This window comes from Pezoporus flaviventris, unplaced genomic scaffold (assembly GCF_033815535.1).
Source record: "Pezoporus flaviventris isolate CSIRO_AGI_PZ_B2104156 unplaced genomic scaffold, CSIRO_AGI_Pfla_v1 ptg000013l, whole genome shotgun sequence".
Classification (NCBI taxonomy): domain Eukaryota; kingdom Metazoa; phylum Chordata; class Aves; order Psittaciformes; family Psittacidae; genus Pezoporus; species Pezoporus flaviventris.
In genome coordinates, this window is record NW_026892561.1 from 31,089,165 (window position 1) to 31,105,140 (window position 15,976).

The 15,976-nt window shown below is 40.0% G+C and overlaps 1 protein-coding gene across 3 annotated transcripts; it reads left to right on the top strand.

Moving 5' to 3' along the window:
• The first annotated feature begins 1,751 nt into the window (after positions 1 to 1,751).
• Positions 1,752 to 14,137, top strand: PDCD10 (programmed cell death 10). 3 transcript variants are annotated; one of them, XM_061452602.1, is made up of 8 exons: positions 1,752 to 1,838; positions 7,371 to 7,585; positions 8,157 to 8,210; positions 9,565 to 9,682; positions 10,323 to 10,449; positions 10,829 to 10,907; positions 11,195 to 11,277; positions 13,653 to 14,137. In XM_061452602.1, exons 2-8 carry the CDS (start codon positions 7,490 to 7,492, stop codon positions 13,732 to 13,734), a joined length of 639 nt encoding a protein of 212 aa, XP_061308586.1. In that variant the 5' UTR covers positions 1,752 to 1,838; positions 7,371 to 7,489; the 3' UTR covers positions 13,735 to 14,137. The 3 variants fall into 3 exon arrangements, with proteins under 3 accessions (XP_061308586.1, XP_061308585.1, XP_061308587.1); XM_061452601.1 differs by having other exon boundaries at positions 1,806 to 1,938; XM_061452603.1 differs by lacking the exon at positions 1,752 to 1,838 and adding an exon at positions 1,864 to 1,884.
• Positions 14,138 to 15,976: the final 1,839 nt, after the last annotated feature.

Here is a 15,976-nt window from a genome sequence, read left to right on the forward strand (position 1 = left end):
AAGGTGAATAACACAGACTATTTTACATTTTAGCACCTGTAGGACTACAGCTTTATAGATTTATGCTAAAACAAACTAATTTCACTGAAAGGATAAAATACCTTAGATATGTTTGGCTCAGTCTATGCTATGAATTTTGGTAAACGCCTCTTACCTAAGCAGAATGGCATCATTTTCCGTTAGACTAAACTACCGATCACATCAAAACCAACAAGAAATGGGAAATTTGAGATTGCAGGAGATTAATAATACACAATTCATACACACCATGCAGGTTTTAAGTAGCCCTTTAGTGCTAAAAGGTGTGGAGTTATCTGATATGAGATCACACATGGACCTGATTAAAACAAAACAAGGTGGTGTGGAGAGAAGAAAATTCAGTGCACATAATAAAGTGTAACAACGCAGGTGCCTTTCTCTTTTCCTTCTTTCTTCCTAGCCGACGTTCTTGCTCACCTAAGTGAAGGTAACGTACACGGATACGTGCACAAGATCTGTCCCAACAGACGTCAGTTTTCTTCCCACTTTGCCACTGCAGCACTGCGGGAAGTTACAGCCAGCGTTTGACAAGTTTAACATTTTTGCTGTTCATTCACCTGTTCGCATTGGAATTTGTGCGTCTTAAGTTTAGGTAGCACTTTTCAGTATTTCAAAAAAGAAACGAGTTTTAACACAGACACAAATCCAAAACTGAGTTAACACTTTAACAACTGAACTAATTTAAAATATAACTTAAAACTTCAAATCTGAAAGCTCACCGGTAACACAATTACCTCAAAAATTAAGTAAACATAACTTTACTTTATTTTTTCGAACACCCGAAAGAGCAAACGCTCCGGACACGCATGCATCCTGCAGATCACCGAGCAAACTGGCAGACAAGCGTGCCACACGCGAGAGAAACCGCGCAAAATCACGGCCGCGGGTAGAAAGGGACCAGAAAAGCCACGAAGACCTGCCCGGCATCCCCCATCCACCACTGCCGGGTTTTTAGAACTCCCACTACAACATTCACCACAGACTAACTCGAAAACCGAGTGCTCCCTCTCAGGCACGGCCGCCGACGAGCGGGGCTTGGGGCGCCGCGGCTCCGCGGAGGCGGCAACCGCCTTCTCCCCGTCGCTGCCGGCAGACAGAAGAGGAGACGATGGATGACGGAGCACCTGCAGGTGTTCCGAGCTCTGTTTCGCCTGCTCCAAAGTTCTTCCACCTGCGGGAAGGCATCTCGGTTCCCAAAAGCCCCCACTCCCCGCCGCAGCGGGCGAAGCCGCCCCCCCCCTCAGGCGCTAACGGAACACCGCCGCGGCAGCCCCCGCGCGGCGTGAACCCGGCCCGGGCCACCGTTAACGGCCAGCAGCCCCCTCACGCTCCAGCACAGGAGCTCCTCCGCGCAGCTGCCACCTCCAGACCGACACGCGCGCCGAAAAGGAGCAGCAGAAAGCCGCGCTCAAGTAATAAACCAGAACCGCCGCCACCCAGCACACACAGCCCCAGCGGCAGAAGAACGCGCTCACTCACCAGCCGAGTGACAGCCACCACACCCCCGCCCGCTGCCCACTGCCCGGCCACAGCAGCCGCCGCTCCGCGATCCGCCGCGGGTGTACCGCCGCTGCCACCGCCCGGATAGTCTCAACACCCCGCACAAGCTCCGCCTCCCCCCCCCCTCCGCTTCCCCCTTGCCTGCCTCACGGTCCGATTGACAGCCTCCACCGCCTTCTCCCCGCCTGTCTCCGCCTTCGCCCCGATGCCGCGTAGCATTGTGGGGCTTGTAGTCGCTGGGAGTGGACTACACAGCCCAGGGGCCCGCGCGGCCGCCGGTTGTTTCCGGACAACGCCTGGTGTGTGGTAACAGCCGCGGACGCTTCCTCTTCGCTTGTGCTTCCGGTGTGGCGGTGGAGCTCACTCGAGAGCTTGGAGGGCTCTGTGGGCTGGGGGGAGGTGAGGTGCTGTACTGTGCCTCGCCACTGTCCTTCTGCTCTCGGTGCGGACGCGCGGGGTAGCGAGCGCGTTTGGGGGGTGGCGGGTCTGCGGGTGTGTGCGCGCGTGGCCTGGCTCGCCCTTTAGGGGTGCGCCGCGTTAGGAGCATTAAAACTCTTCCCAGTAGCTGGAGCAGGCTTAGGGAGGTGGGCGGAGGACAGCGCTGGCTGGGGGGGGGGCGCGCCGGTAGATCCCGCCGCAGGTGAGTGCGGCCTCGGCCTTCGCCGTGTGCAAAGGACGGGGGAGGGGGTGCCCTTCCTCGCCCTGACAAGGAGCGGGTCCGGCCCTGCCGGGTGTGCTACCCGTTTCTTCTGGCCCCAGGGCGGAGGCGCAGCGGGGTGAGGGCTTGTCCTTGTCCCTGCCCTTCCTTCCCTGGCGCCATGGGTGCTTTCGGGTTCTCCTCTTTATGGGGTTTGGGGGAGCTGGCCAGGTTGAGCCTCCTCGGCCTGGCCATCCCGCGCTGCCCGGCGGGTCTGGAGAGGGCGGCCTGGGGCGACGCCTGGGCCCGGGCAGCGTAGGCCCGGATGTGTATTATTTTTAGCTCGTCCTCATGCCGGAACGGAGCGATGTCAGGTGGCTGCGGCAAGTGCCAGCGGCGCGGTTGGCCCCCCCTCAGGTGGGGGGGGGTGGGGGGGAGAAAAAGGCATCGTAGGTCATTCCTGCAAACTTGGCGGCTCCACAGCCACGCGCTCCGCAGCAGAAAGCGAAACTACCGGGCAGGGACAGCAGGTATTCTGAGCTGTTTTCCTCCTGGTAACAAAACTGTCTGGGGAGACTTAAGTCCCATTAAGTTGCTAACTTAACTGGTGAGTTGGGTTGGTTCATTTTCCATAGATTACACATACTGGGGCGCAGGTGGATGGCTGAAACCTTGGGCTAAGTTTCTGCTGATTCACTTGTCGGACTAATTGTTCTCTGGTGTTTGTTTACTTGTTGGGATGTATTTTTATGTTTGAAACTGTGGCTTTATCAAAACTGTTAGTGTTTGATGGAGTGATAGCTTTACTTTCACAGTCCCAAAAAGGAAAAAAACCAAACAGGGATATACTGTTGTAATTACATATGGCAAGAACCAGAACCTGTTTCAGTTAAATGATGTCATAATTGGAATGTAGCTACCCAGTGTAGTTGGGGTGCAGTCCAGGAGGTGATAGTTTCTCATGTGGTACGCAGACCCAAAAGCTGGGTGTTATTAGGATAGACTAAATCACTTCAAAATAAAAGTTCCACATAGCAAAAAAACATGAACTAATTTTAAGTCTGACTTCACAGTAGGCTTGGATTTTAAGTTAATACGATTCTAAAAATAGATATCGGGTTTATTGCAAGCTTGTGTGATTTTTGAATTAGTCATACAAATTGTTCTTACAATAATAAAATGCATTAGCAGTTATGCTTTGTGAGAGTGAACTCAATTGTAAGTGGCTATTATGTGTGTGGAGATGTTTGAAAAATGCATATTTCTATCGAGATATATTTAAAACTTCAATGATATTTTTCTGATGACATTCTTTTTATTAACTCTTCAGTGAAACTGCTGGGTGTGCTAGTAGAGTATGGGATCAGAGTAGTAGAATACTTTTAAGAAAAAAGTTTCTTGTTACTGATTTTTAAAATGCTGAGGTTGTTATTGCAACAGTTGATCTATATGCCAGTTCAAATCAATGCAGGTTCATGCTTCTTGGCATGAAGTCACTTCAGTTTTAAAAAGGAGCATAGTTCTGTATATGAAGGACAAAGACTTTAAGCTTTGTACCATAAAGTTGTGCAATGGGAAATAATTGCAAACTATAACTGAAATACAGTGCTGGCAGGTGAGTTACTGTCTGACAAGGAAAAAGTGTGGTGATTTTTAAATGTCTTTTAAGTGACCATTAATAAGGGAAACTTAGTTACCAAGCTGTGTGTAGGGTGTGGACAGAGATAAAACTGCATACTTTGCAACTATTTTTCTTCTGTAAAATTTGCAGCTGCAATTAGTAAATTACCTAAACTCCCTCCTCCCATGCACATTGGTCTTAAAAATAGGGGCCAAGCTCTTTGATTCTGAATTCAGGATAGAATTCACGCTGCTGTTTCCCTTCCCCTGCTCTTTCCTCCTCAACTTAAAATAGTTTCTTCTGGTAACTTGGGTCTCAGATCAGGTTAAAGGTAAAACTTCTTTTTGAATCCTCACTGCAAAAAGAGGAACAAAACTTGCTTGCAGGAAGGATAGCCTTTTCTAGCAGGAATGGAGCTATAGTTTTTGCTAGAAGCCATTTAAAAAACATTCTGGTAGATGATTGCCTTGGGCCTTGTTCCTCTTAAGTATTTTTCTAAAAAGGCATATTAATGTGTATGCTCTTAAAGCTTTCGAGATCTAAGGTGGTGCCTGGAGAAGGGAATAGAAACAACATCAGTGCAAAGGTAGATCAGCTGATGACGTAACTAAAGATTGAAATCCTGCCAATTGATACCTAATGTGTGTGATATTTTAAAACTCTTAAGAAGTTGTAATCATGAGACTCTGCTCTCTTTAAACACTGCTTCAAAAGATAATGTTAAACAAACACCTTTCTTTGATAGATAACTTGCTTGTTTTTACACTGACTGATGAGCACATGTGGCTCTGGGGAAGACTACTGCACTCTGTAGCCATACTATGCTGGTTATATTCTTACTAAGTAGTTCTGCAGTTCTGCTACTTGATGCAGACCAAAAGTCTGCCAGTAAATGACACAGATTAGAGAAAGCAAATTACCATCTTAAATACTGATAGCAATAGTTTCACGTTTTGGTAAGCATGGTGGTTCTTGCCGTTTACCTTTTTTGGTTTACAGGAAGCTTATCTTAATGTAGGGTTTTTTCCTTATAAAGTTCAGTTGAACGCAATAAAAGGTCATTGGATGGATATGGGGGAATAGATCTAGAATCCTTCCGAACTAATTCCTCATCTAAAGCATACCAGTTCTCTTGGTGGTTGCTGAATAGCTGGGATAATATTCTAGTGCTGGAGTTTAAGGGGTAGAATGTCAGATTTACAATGACAGTGAGAATAGATTCTTCATGTTAGTACATCTCTTGGAATCCACCTTGATGCATTTGGTGGTTTAAGACTGAGAAGCCAGGGTTATATTAACTGGCACCTTAAGCATAGTTTTCTAATTTAGTTGCACTTTAAATTCCCTGTACCTCTTGTACAAGCTCTCTGATGGTTGATTTCATCTGATGTAGCATGAAGCATGGCTCTAATTGCACGTACACAGATTTGAATGTATGGGATCATTGTAACAAAAAGAGATAAACTTGCATGCAGATTAACATTTAGCAGTATCCTCCTATGTTCTGATTTGGAGAATCTCCTTGTCTCACTTGTCTTCCCCCTTACCCCCGACCAATTAACAACTTTACCAGTGCAATAGCACCTTTTTTGCATCTTATCATTTTGCCAGGATTTTCTGAAAAGCGTGATAATGTTTGCTGTTCTAATAGAGCATGTTTTCAAGGAATCTTCTTCCATCTTTTTTTGAGAATGTTTAAAAAAAAAACCAACCCAATTGTCAGATGAAACAATAGTAAACTCATTGCAAATGAAGGACACTTTTGAGGTTATAGTGAACTGAAGTTAAGCTTTTAGAAGACAGTGTTGTCATAAAGTTTGGCAGCTATGCAGCTGACTGCTTTTGATCACATACCAAAAGAAATACCAAAATCTTCTAGTTGCTGCATGATAATGCATGTTAAACTTTGGCTTTAGTTAGGCCATTCTGAAGGCTAGTGGACTTCTGATAATTGATATAATGTATCTAAATAATAGAATGGAAATTTCAGTTTTCATGGAGATTGGATCCATAATTAGTATTGAGACCTTCTTCAAAGGTATGTGCATGTAGTTTAGTGCAGTTATGTCAAACTCTTTCTGTAATGCAAATAAATGGGTTTGGGATTTGCTTTTTTAATTATTTATTTTTAGCTTGATTTTTTTTTTTAAGGCTATTATTCCTCCTATTTAACACTAGCAAGGATTGCAGTGGATCCAATTTATATCTGGCTGCAAAGACAAATAGGGTGGCAATGTTAATAGTCACATACTTGCATGACACCATGACACTACCTAGGGTATCTTCTGGAAAATGGGAAGATTTCTGGAATAATGAACAACCAGTGTGATATATTGAATGTATTTTTATGCTGGCATCAAAAGTATTTGATGCTCTTATGTGCTCCTTGTGTGCATGTGTATTTAAATCTGCCTATTCAGTCGCAACACTTGCATCCTTTGTGTTAATATAAATCCAAGGTTTTGTGTTTTTGAAGAGTGTCAGTGTCTGCTAAAGAGGTGATGGTATATAATACTTTTTATATGGGGGGGAGTTAACTTTGTCATGGATTGGTAACAATAGTTTATGGCTCTTCAGGAAAAAATGAGCTCTTCATGGGAGTCCACAGTGTAATAGGTTCTCATCATCATAAAAATCCATCATTTCACTTAGTATTTCCTTTTCTTTGTGGATACTGATAAACCATAAAAACAGAGTAATAGTATCTAATGATTATTTTGTCCTTGCTTGCCCTTCCTCCTATGACAAAAAATCTTTTGGGTAGACTAGAACAATGTTCAATGATCTCAACTATTTAAAAAACTTATTCTGAGATTGCAGTTCTCTAGATTAAAATAAGCAATAAATTAAATCTGTGAATGCAGTCATCAGTGGTGTTTGTTAGTGTGCCTTTGAGTAAGTATATATTTTTACTGAACTTCCAGAAATGCAGAATTAAACAGTAAAACAAACAGCTCTTCTTCCACCCTGCCCCTTACATGCCAGAGTCTTAAGAGCAGAGAATGTGCATGTATAATAAATGGGACAGCTTGTACTTTCAGTTGTGAGTGAAAACTTGTTCAGACAAGTTCCTCCTCCCCCCCACAATGTGAGTAGACCTTGCGTGAATTTATATAAGTCTGAAACATGTTCTTGAGAGAGACTCAACTTTTTGAGGAATTATGAATATTCTTTTGTAATCTTCCATGTTCTTGACAGCCATAAAATATCTGCAGGTATCTGATGGAAATTGGAGAGTGCTAATTTTTGCAAATCCACCCATGTGGGCATATGTTATCTCTAAAGCCCCTTTTTAAAACCTTGGTAATTGTGTTCTGTGGCTATAGGAATCTGCTCATGTATGTTGTGTTGAAAGGTTGGAACAGTAAGAGAAACAAAAATGAGATTTTGCATTAAATAGTCTTATGTCAGGAGACTTTTTTATAAAAAGCTACTGCTTGTAACTATAGTCATGTTAAATTTAACTTTAGACCATATTTTAACTCTTGGCTGTTTCTGTTATGTGAATGCTCTGTTATGAGCATTCATAACTTGTGTTTGTTTGTTTGTTTTATTTTTCGTGCACAACCTAAGGACAATTTATTTTTCAAGTTCTTCAAGTATTCTGGCACAACGAGGAGAAAGAAGAAACATTTCGGTGAATGAGGAGTTTTTTGCTTCTATAGTGTTTTCCTTGAGAAGTGGGTCTTTGAATGAGGATGACAATGGAAGAGATGAAGAATGAAGCAGAGACCACTTCTATGGTTTCCATGCCTCTCTATGCTGTTATGTACCCTGTCTTTAATGAGGTAAGCTGCACTTTGCTTTAGAATGTAAGAATCCCCTTCACACTGGGAAATGTGATCACAATACTGGGTTGCTCGTCTTGATTGGGAAAGCTTTATCTAACACCATCTTCTTTTTGTGCATTGTTTGGCCCTGATCTTTTTTCTTACCTTTTACAGAGGATTGTCACAGAAATGCTAGGTCTGGTTCTGTGGGAGGAAGTAACATGCAGTTGAACATGTACCTGTAAACAGCTTAATACATTTTAATTTTACTGCTAACTTAATAGGATATTTGGATTTTTGTGAGTATCAGAAGTTGTCAAGATGTTCTCAAAAGCTTCTGGCAGACTTCTGCTGTAGACTGGATAAATGCAAAATTCTCCCAGTGGCATGTTTGGTTTTTGGTTTATTTAGGGGGGGAATTCTATTATTTGGGATTAATTTTATACTATCTCTCCCTCAAATGAGACCAGTAATTTGAATGCATGTCAGCTCCCGTTTTCATTATGATGTGTAAGGCAAGGCATGAGTACTTGATTTATTTTGTTCTGATAACATTAGAATTGATAATAACTCTGAACTTTTATTGCAGCTAGAAAGAGTAAATCTATCTGCAGCTCAGACACTGAGAGCAGCTTTTATTAAGGTGAGAAGTAACTTACATTGAAGAATGATTGTTTAAAAAGTAAACCACATACGATGAAGCTACATATTCAGCTGTCATGTTTCCTTGTGTCTTTGTGTTTGAAGGCTGCATCCTTGATGCAGTAGTCATAACAATAAAGTGGACAGTTGCATGGACTGTAAGTTTGAGATGTCCACAAATGTTACAAGTAGAAATCTGAATGATACAAACACTGAGCAATTTTAAACAAATAAAAACCTGTCTTCTCCATGTTGTACAAAAACTTAAATGTGGAATTAAAGATAATAAACTTAGTCCAAATGTAAGATTATGTAGAATGGATAGGTGCTTTGAGAAACGGGCAGGTAGCTGACCTTGAAAATGGTTTACAAAGTGAGTGGTAATGGGTTTGGGTTGGTTTTTTTTTTTGGTGGATAAAGATAAATTCCATGTATCAATGTATTTACACCCAGCAGTAAATGGAAAAAAGATTCTTCTAGCTTTTCTGTTATATTCCTAGAGAATAAAACCACAGATATTCCTTTATATTGCTTTATTGAAGTAATGATCTTTTGAAAATCTTTAAACAAGAATAATTGTAGATGTGACATAACCTTAGCATGTGACCTGTGCAGCTAAGTAACATTTTCCTGTTTCTACACTTAGGTTTAAGTCTACCTAGACAGTCTTTAGTCTCAAGGAGAGCTCATAAAAGTTAAATGCTTTTACAGCAGGTGGTAGGGAGCTATACTGAATGCAAATACTTTAAAAACTAAGATATTGGTAGATATGGTAGCAGTAGCTGAAAAAATCTCACACCCTCATTCAACACAGCAATGCTTTTTGATAGCAGCACAGCTAGTCTAAGCTTTACTCAGCTGTGTTGTCAGTCAGAAGGCTGGGGATGTTTTTGGTTGGTTGATTAAAAAAAAAACAAAAAAGAAATGAAGCAATTCCAAGATGATGTTTGAGCATATGATATGATTCGTAAGTGGTACATTTATAAAACATAATGTGGGAGATGGGGGAGTAGCACCTGTGTTTGAATTAATTCCCAGTGGATACAATATCTTTGTCTCAAAGTTTAGTGTTTATGAAAATAAAATAGAATACAGAATTCCATGAAAAACTTCATTACTCAAAATGAGTGGAAAGGCTTATTGGAAAAGTTGTTTATACAAAATCACTGATATAATCAAAGAAAATAGATGTAGTGAAAGAATGGTTTTCAATACAATTTGCTGGTCTAAAGCCATTAGAAAAGTTTTTAGCAAACTCTTGCAGTATAGGAAGCAAGTTATATGAAAATCTTCCTTTGTGCTTGCAATATTCGCGTATTGCATATTTAAGAATAAAAGTTTTCTTTGCCATATAGGCTGAAAAAGAAAATCCAGGTCTTACACAAGACATCATTATGAAAATCTTGGAGAAAAAAAGTGTGGATGTGAACTTCACAGAGTCTCTTCTGCGTATGGCAGCTGATGATGTAGAAGGTAATATATCTTATGTTGAATTAAGTGTATTTCTAATTACACTATTAATAAGGAACATACATTTCTCCATGCCTATTTTCAGAAGAGGTTATTTGTTCCTTCATGGACTTTATTTCAGCATGGTAGTAGAATATTTGTATTTTCTGAATAATTCCTTTGAAGAAGCTTAATCTCCTAAAAAAAAATACTTGACTAGTAAGAGAAAGAAGGAAAACAAATACTTGGAACTATATGTATGTGGGTGCATAATTCACCTTTTTCAATATTAACAAACAGGAAAAAACTTACATGGAGTTCAGTATTCACTTTGCTTCATATTAAAAGCAGTAGTTACACTGTCAGACAAGGTGAGTATACAGTAGGCTTTAGTAAGTTACTTTAATGCTGCATTTGATTAGTGTCTTCAGTGTCTCAATTAAAATAAGATGGACTCTTTCCAACTTCAATAATAAAGATTATTGTTGCACTGTGTTTCTGCTGATGCAGTGGGTATTCACTGCAGTTTACTGGTCATGGCTCTTTCTGAGCTGTTCACCTTCAAATGTAACTTGGCAATACTTGCTGCATTTTGTGAAGTAGTGTTTCTAGTGTCACTAAATACTTGAGGAAGAATAATAGTCTTTTTAATATGTTTTTTTAGAGTATATGATTGAAAGACCAGAACCAGAATTCCAAGATCTTAATGAAAAGGCACGAGCACTTAAACAGATTCTTAGTAAGATTCCTGATGAGATCAATGACAGAGTGAGGTTTCTTCAGACAATCAAGTAAGTACCATGTTATGTATTTTTCTGCAGATAGTGGGGTAAAATTTTTCATTTGGGTTTGAATATTCAAATGCTGTAGGAGATGCTAGCAACACTGTTCCCATTGGAAAAGAGCATGATCCTCGCTTATAAAGCGAGGATAAAGAGAGAGTTGAGGATTTTCGATGGGAGATCCACATTACTAGACTGAGTTTCATTTGCTGATTCATAGTTTGAGTTCGTGTTTCACTGGTCTACATATTTGCATTTGGTCATGCTACATCCTGTCTGACTCTTGTTTTGTAGACTGTTCTAAAAAGTATTTGGCTACTAGGAGATTAAATTCTGACATTTAAGTAGGATAGTTTAAGAATATAACTATCTTTTTATTGCCAAATAGAGACATCGCGAGTGCAATAAAGGAACTTCTTGATACAGTAAATAATGTCTTCAAGAAATACCAATACCAGAACCGGCGGGTATGTTCAGTAACTGCTTTTACACAATACTTTTTAATAGTATAGGAGGAAGCATATCCTTTTGATTACAGGATGAATAGGGGAGCTTAAATGGTCAATGGCATAACAATCCTGTTAAAGTATTGTATGATAGGTCCTGGTAGTTTAATAGTAAAAGGATAATTTCTCTGCATGTTTCTATACCTAGCATAATGTAAGCCAATTTTCTTGCCAGTTTAACCTCAAGATTCTCACTGTACTCCACAATATGTGAACTAAGACTGCTCCTCGTGCTTCTGTTTTCTTAGGCACTTGAGCACCAAAAGAAAGAGTTTGTAAAATACTCCAAAAGTTTCAGTGATACTCTGAAAACATATTTTAAAGATGGAAAGTAAGTATGTTTTTGTACTAACGTTTTATATCATTGAAAGCCTTGTTGACTAACTGGAAAATAGGACAATCTGTGTGGTGTAAGCTGCCATCTTAAGAACTTGCCTAATTTTTTTTCTCACCTGTGTCCACAGACCATCATGTCTGCTTTAAAAAAACTTTTATTCCTTTTGTAATGCCTTTAAAGAAAGGGGAGTTTGTTAAATGCACCACCATACAACACCCATGTTCAGTATTAGCTTTGAACTTGAGTATATGAAGTTAAATTTCATTGCCTTGTGTGTTTTTTCTGTGCATATATAAGGACAAAAAATTATGTATTGAATTATTGAAAAACTTTTTTTTTAAATACCATTTGTAACAACTAAATATCTGTGGAGTGTTTTCCTTGATTTACATTTGTACTGTCCTTTATAGCTCATTATAGTGCTTCACAGTATTTGGAATTAGCCAATTAATCTTTTCATTTGAACATTGTAGCCTTCAAACTGAGGCTTTTTTCAGGTCTTTCCCCTAGGTTTTGAAGCCGCTGTTCGTGTGTGTTTCACTGTAGTGTCTGTTTAGGATGAGCATTAAACCCCCCCTCCCCCCCCAGATTTTTGCGGTACCAGAGTGTTCTATGTGCTGCTGTTTTCAAGATCGTAGATGCATAGAATGGTTTGGGTTGGACTGACTTTCATGTTCAGTCTTGTTGAGCTTGGCTAAGACCACCCAGGGAATGCTGCATTACTAAAGGAGAGAGAAGTCTTGAGACCAGCTGTGAATACTACCTTGCTCCTGTCAAAGCATTATTTTCTTTTTTCTTTCCTTATTGTTAATGAAATCAGGGCTGAACTTGATTATGATACCAAGGTCTAAATTTCTTTCTGGTAACTTTATGATTACTGAACATATGTATAAGTAGGTTTACACATGAACAAGATCTAAAGAATCTCAGTTGATTAGAAAACGATTTGACTGAAAAAAATTGAGAAAGGGATGGATGTGTTATGCTTGTACCCCAACCATACTGAGAGAGACCAGTTTTATTTAGCCCTATATGAACTGAATGCTGTGCTGTGCATTGTAGGCATAAGCTTAAAGTGTTAGGTATTATCAATATTGCAAGAAATCCCAGGTACGGCTTGTGTTTCATATCCTTGTGGAATCAGAAGTAATTTAAATCTGAACTGCGCATTGGAAGTTGCTCTGCTCCCACCAGAAGATATCAGCACTAAATAAAAGTCATGCTCACAGATGTCATTACTGAGCTGAAAAAGTGACCCCACACCTCTTTCTTAACAAAAAATATCTAAAAGAGTATGTTGCTTCCATATGCATGCTTGCTTTCTTGAGGAAAGAGTTGCAAATTCTGAAATTACTAGGGGATGAGGTGTTCAGCTTTGAAAGAACAGGTGTTTAACCATCGTCTGCTCCACTCTTAGCTAAAACCCCAGAATTAAATGATTGAGATGTCAGTGATGGTTGAGAGGAAAAGTCTTTAAGTTCTACCCAATAAACACAGTCTTTCTAAGATTAACAATGTACGTAAGTCTGCCAGCAGTAAGCTTTAGGTAGATCATGATGTGGTAAAACATCAATATGCTTCCTGTTTGCAGAGCCTAGATGCCAGTGTATGTATTTGCCCAAACTTAATAATGCATTTGACTTGGGGGTGTTGGTCGATGAGAAAATGAACATGAGGCAGCTGCAGTGTGCGCTGGCAGCCCAGAAAGCCAACCGTATCCTGGGCTGCATTAAAAGGAGCGTGACCAGCAGGTTGAAGGAGGTGATCCTGCCCCTCTACTCTGCTCTCGTGAGACCTCACTTGGAGTATTGTGTGCAGTTCTGGTGTCCTCAACATTAAAAGGACATGGAACTGTTGGAACAAGTCCAGAGGAGGGCCATGAGGATTATCAGGGGACTGGAGCACCTCCCGTATGAAGACAGGCTGAGAAAGTTGGAGCTGTTCAGCCTGGAGAGCAGAAGGCTGCGTGGAGACCTCATAGCAGCCTTCCAGTATCTGAAGGGGGCCTACAGGGATGCTAGGGAAGGACTTTTCATTAGGGACTGTAGTGATAATGGGTAATGGGGTAAAACTTCAGTGGTGGAAGTTTAGATTGGATATGAGGAAGAAGTTCTTTCCTGTTAGGGTGGTGAGGCACTGGAATGGGTTGCCCAAGGAAGTTGTGAATGCTCCATCCCTTGCAGTGTTCAAGACCAGGTTGGACAGAGCCTTGGGTGTTATGGTTTAGTGTGAGGTGCCCCTGCCCATGGCAGGGGGGTTGGAACTAGATGGTCTTAAGGTCCTTTCCTACCCAAACTATCCTGTGATTCTATTCTATTGAATGAGATGTTTATAAAAATGTCTGAAGCAATGTCTTTCTCTTTTAACAGGGCAATAAACGTGTTTGTAAGTGCCAACCGACTAATTCATCAAACCAACTTGATACTCCAGACCTTCAAAACTGTGGCCTGAAAACTGTATATGTTTAGAGTTGTACTTTTAAATGGTGGATAGGGTACCTTTATATGTAAATTTTAAAGTTTTGACTGTATAAATTATCAGCCCCTCTTGAGGGGCCTAATGCAGGATTTTGAATGGGATTATTGCCATCTTACACCATATTTTTGTAAAACATTGTAGCTTAATCATAATCTCACAATGAAGATTTTGCATCACTTTTTGCTATTATCGTTCTTTTCAGAATTATAAGCCAAAAGAATTTACGCCTTAATGTGTCATTATGTAACATTCCTTATAAGAATTGTAAATACTTGGTGTTCTGTTTCTGACATTTTAACTTGAAAGCAGAAAACTACAGGATTATGTATTTAACAATATTGGTGGCAAATATTCAATAAATAGTTTACATCTGTTAGACTGGTTTTTTGTATGTGAACAAAGATGCATAACTCGTCTTTTTGGAACTGCAGAACAGTCATTAAATGGAAAAATGATAATTACTCTGGTGCTTAAAGGTACTGGCAGTTCAAATGAGTATAGAATGAGGGATTTTCCTTAAAACTGAGATTTTTGACTTTGACCTAATGCTAGACCAGAATACCAGATTCCATTAATGTCTTTGACAAAATAATAAAATACCCTAGAAGTGATATATGCTTTTTGTTTTGGTAGAAACCAAACCTCGCTTTATTAATTTTCTGTTGGTGATGAGTTAACAGGTTTTACTCCTAGACTATTCAGAGGTTTTGAGCAGAGGATAACTTAAAATATATGCAGCAGAGGGTGAATTTATTAAAAATGTTATAATTCTGTTTTATACTGGTACCCTTTTGGGAGGGAGGAGAGAAGATAGAACTCTTCCAGGTAGCACTAGCGATGTCTATACTATGCATGCCATAGGGCAACTTCTTTTCAGGGAATGAAATCATCTGAGACCTAGATTGACAAAACTTCCCAGTGTAGATGGTTAAGAACTGCTGATGGGCAGATTAAAATTTTATTATTGTGATTTCATGGTAATATTTCACAAGTTCTAATAAGTTTCTTGCGTGCCCCTTTGAAGTGCACATTGAGTTTATTTTGAATAGGATCTTTGTTAGAATAAACTTCTGAAAGCTTTTAAAGTACTTATGTGGCCATAACTAGTAAGTTTAGGGAAGAATGTGAAGCAGTTCATAAAAGCTGCACAAGCTGTTGCAAGAAGATGACTTCAGACTGAAAGAGCGCGACTGTTACAGAACTATTCCTTGTTTAGGTATAAATGATGAAGAGAAGTTGCACCCAGACTTTTTTCACACACCGGCCTGGTGCTGTATGGCTTGTTCCGGTCAAGTGCCTTATCCAGAGTACAACAGATGGGTCTTTGAATTTGGTTATCTGCTTAAATGATCCAAAAGGGGGAAATGTGATCTGCAGCGCTCTGGAATGGCACTGGTTGTTCTTCTGTATATCTGTGCATGGAAGTGTTTCTTTGATGAAAGCACTGACTGTAGTGAAGTAACTGTGAAGGAGAAAATTATGTAAAAATGAATTCTTGGGAATGTATGTTGTGGATTTCTCAGTTACACAAAGCTGTAAACAGGACGTGGTCCTTAAAGCTTACTGTTGAGGAAGTTTTCTCTGTTGACAGTGTCTCGTGTTTACTAGCAAATTGAGCTTAGTAAGGTGACAGAAGGATGCATATACAATTTATGGCTAAAACTTTGTTATTTATTAACGCTTGTTGTGCTAAACTCATTTGTTGGAAAGTGGTAGAAGAGAAGCAATGTTAGCAGCTACTAAAGAGGTAGTCTGACTACGTTTGAGCAATATTTAGTTTGCATCGTTGAATTCTGTAAGTAAAAAGGTTGAGTAGTCTTACTTGCAGATGATGTTAAGTCATAGTACCCAAGGGCTACATGAAAACTAATTATTCATGCAGAAGAAAGGGAAAGGCACCTGGAGTTTCTGATATTTCATTTGTCTTGAAAAGAGTGCAGGGAAGACTGCACCGGTGCCTGAAAAGGGAGACATGATATCTTGGATTATACTTTGTGAGTTGAACTTAATTCCAGTAAAATTCAGAGGTTTTACTATCTTTGTGGTTTGGGAGAGTCAGTATCTAGTGTTGGGAATCACTAGTTGAATGATACTATGTTTATGTCTGCGAGCATAGTAAAAAAATAAATAAATGAAAAAAAGCCCTTTATGAGTTGGGTTCCAAGAAATATGCTGTGTTATGTCCTAGTAATTGATCCTTGAAGTTAAAATCAAA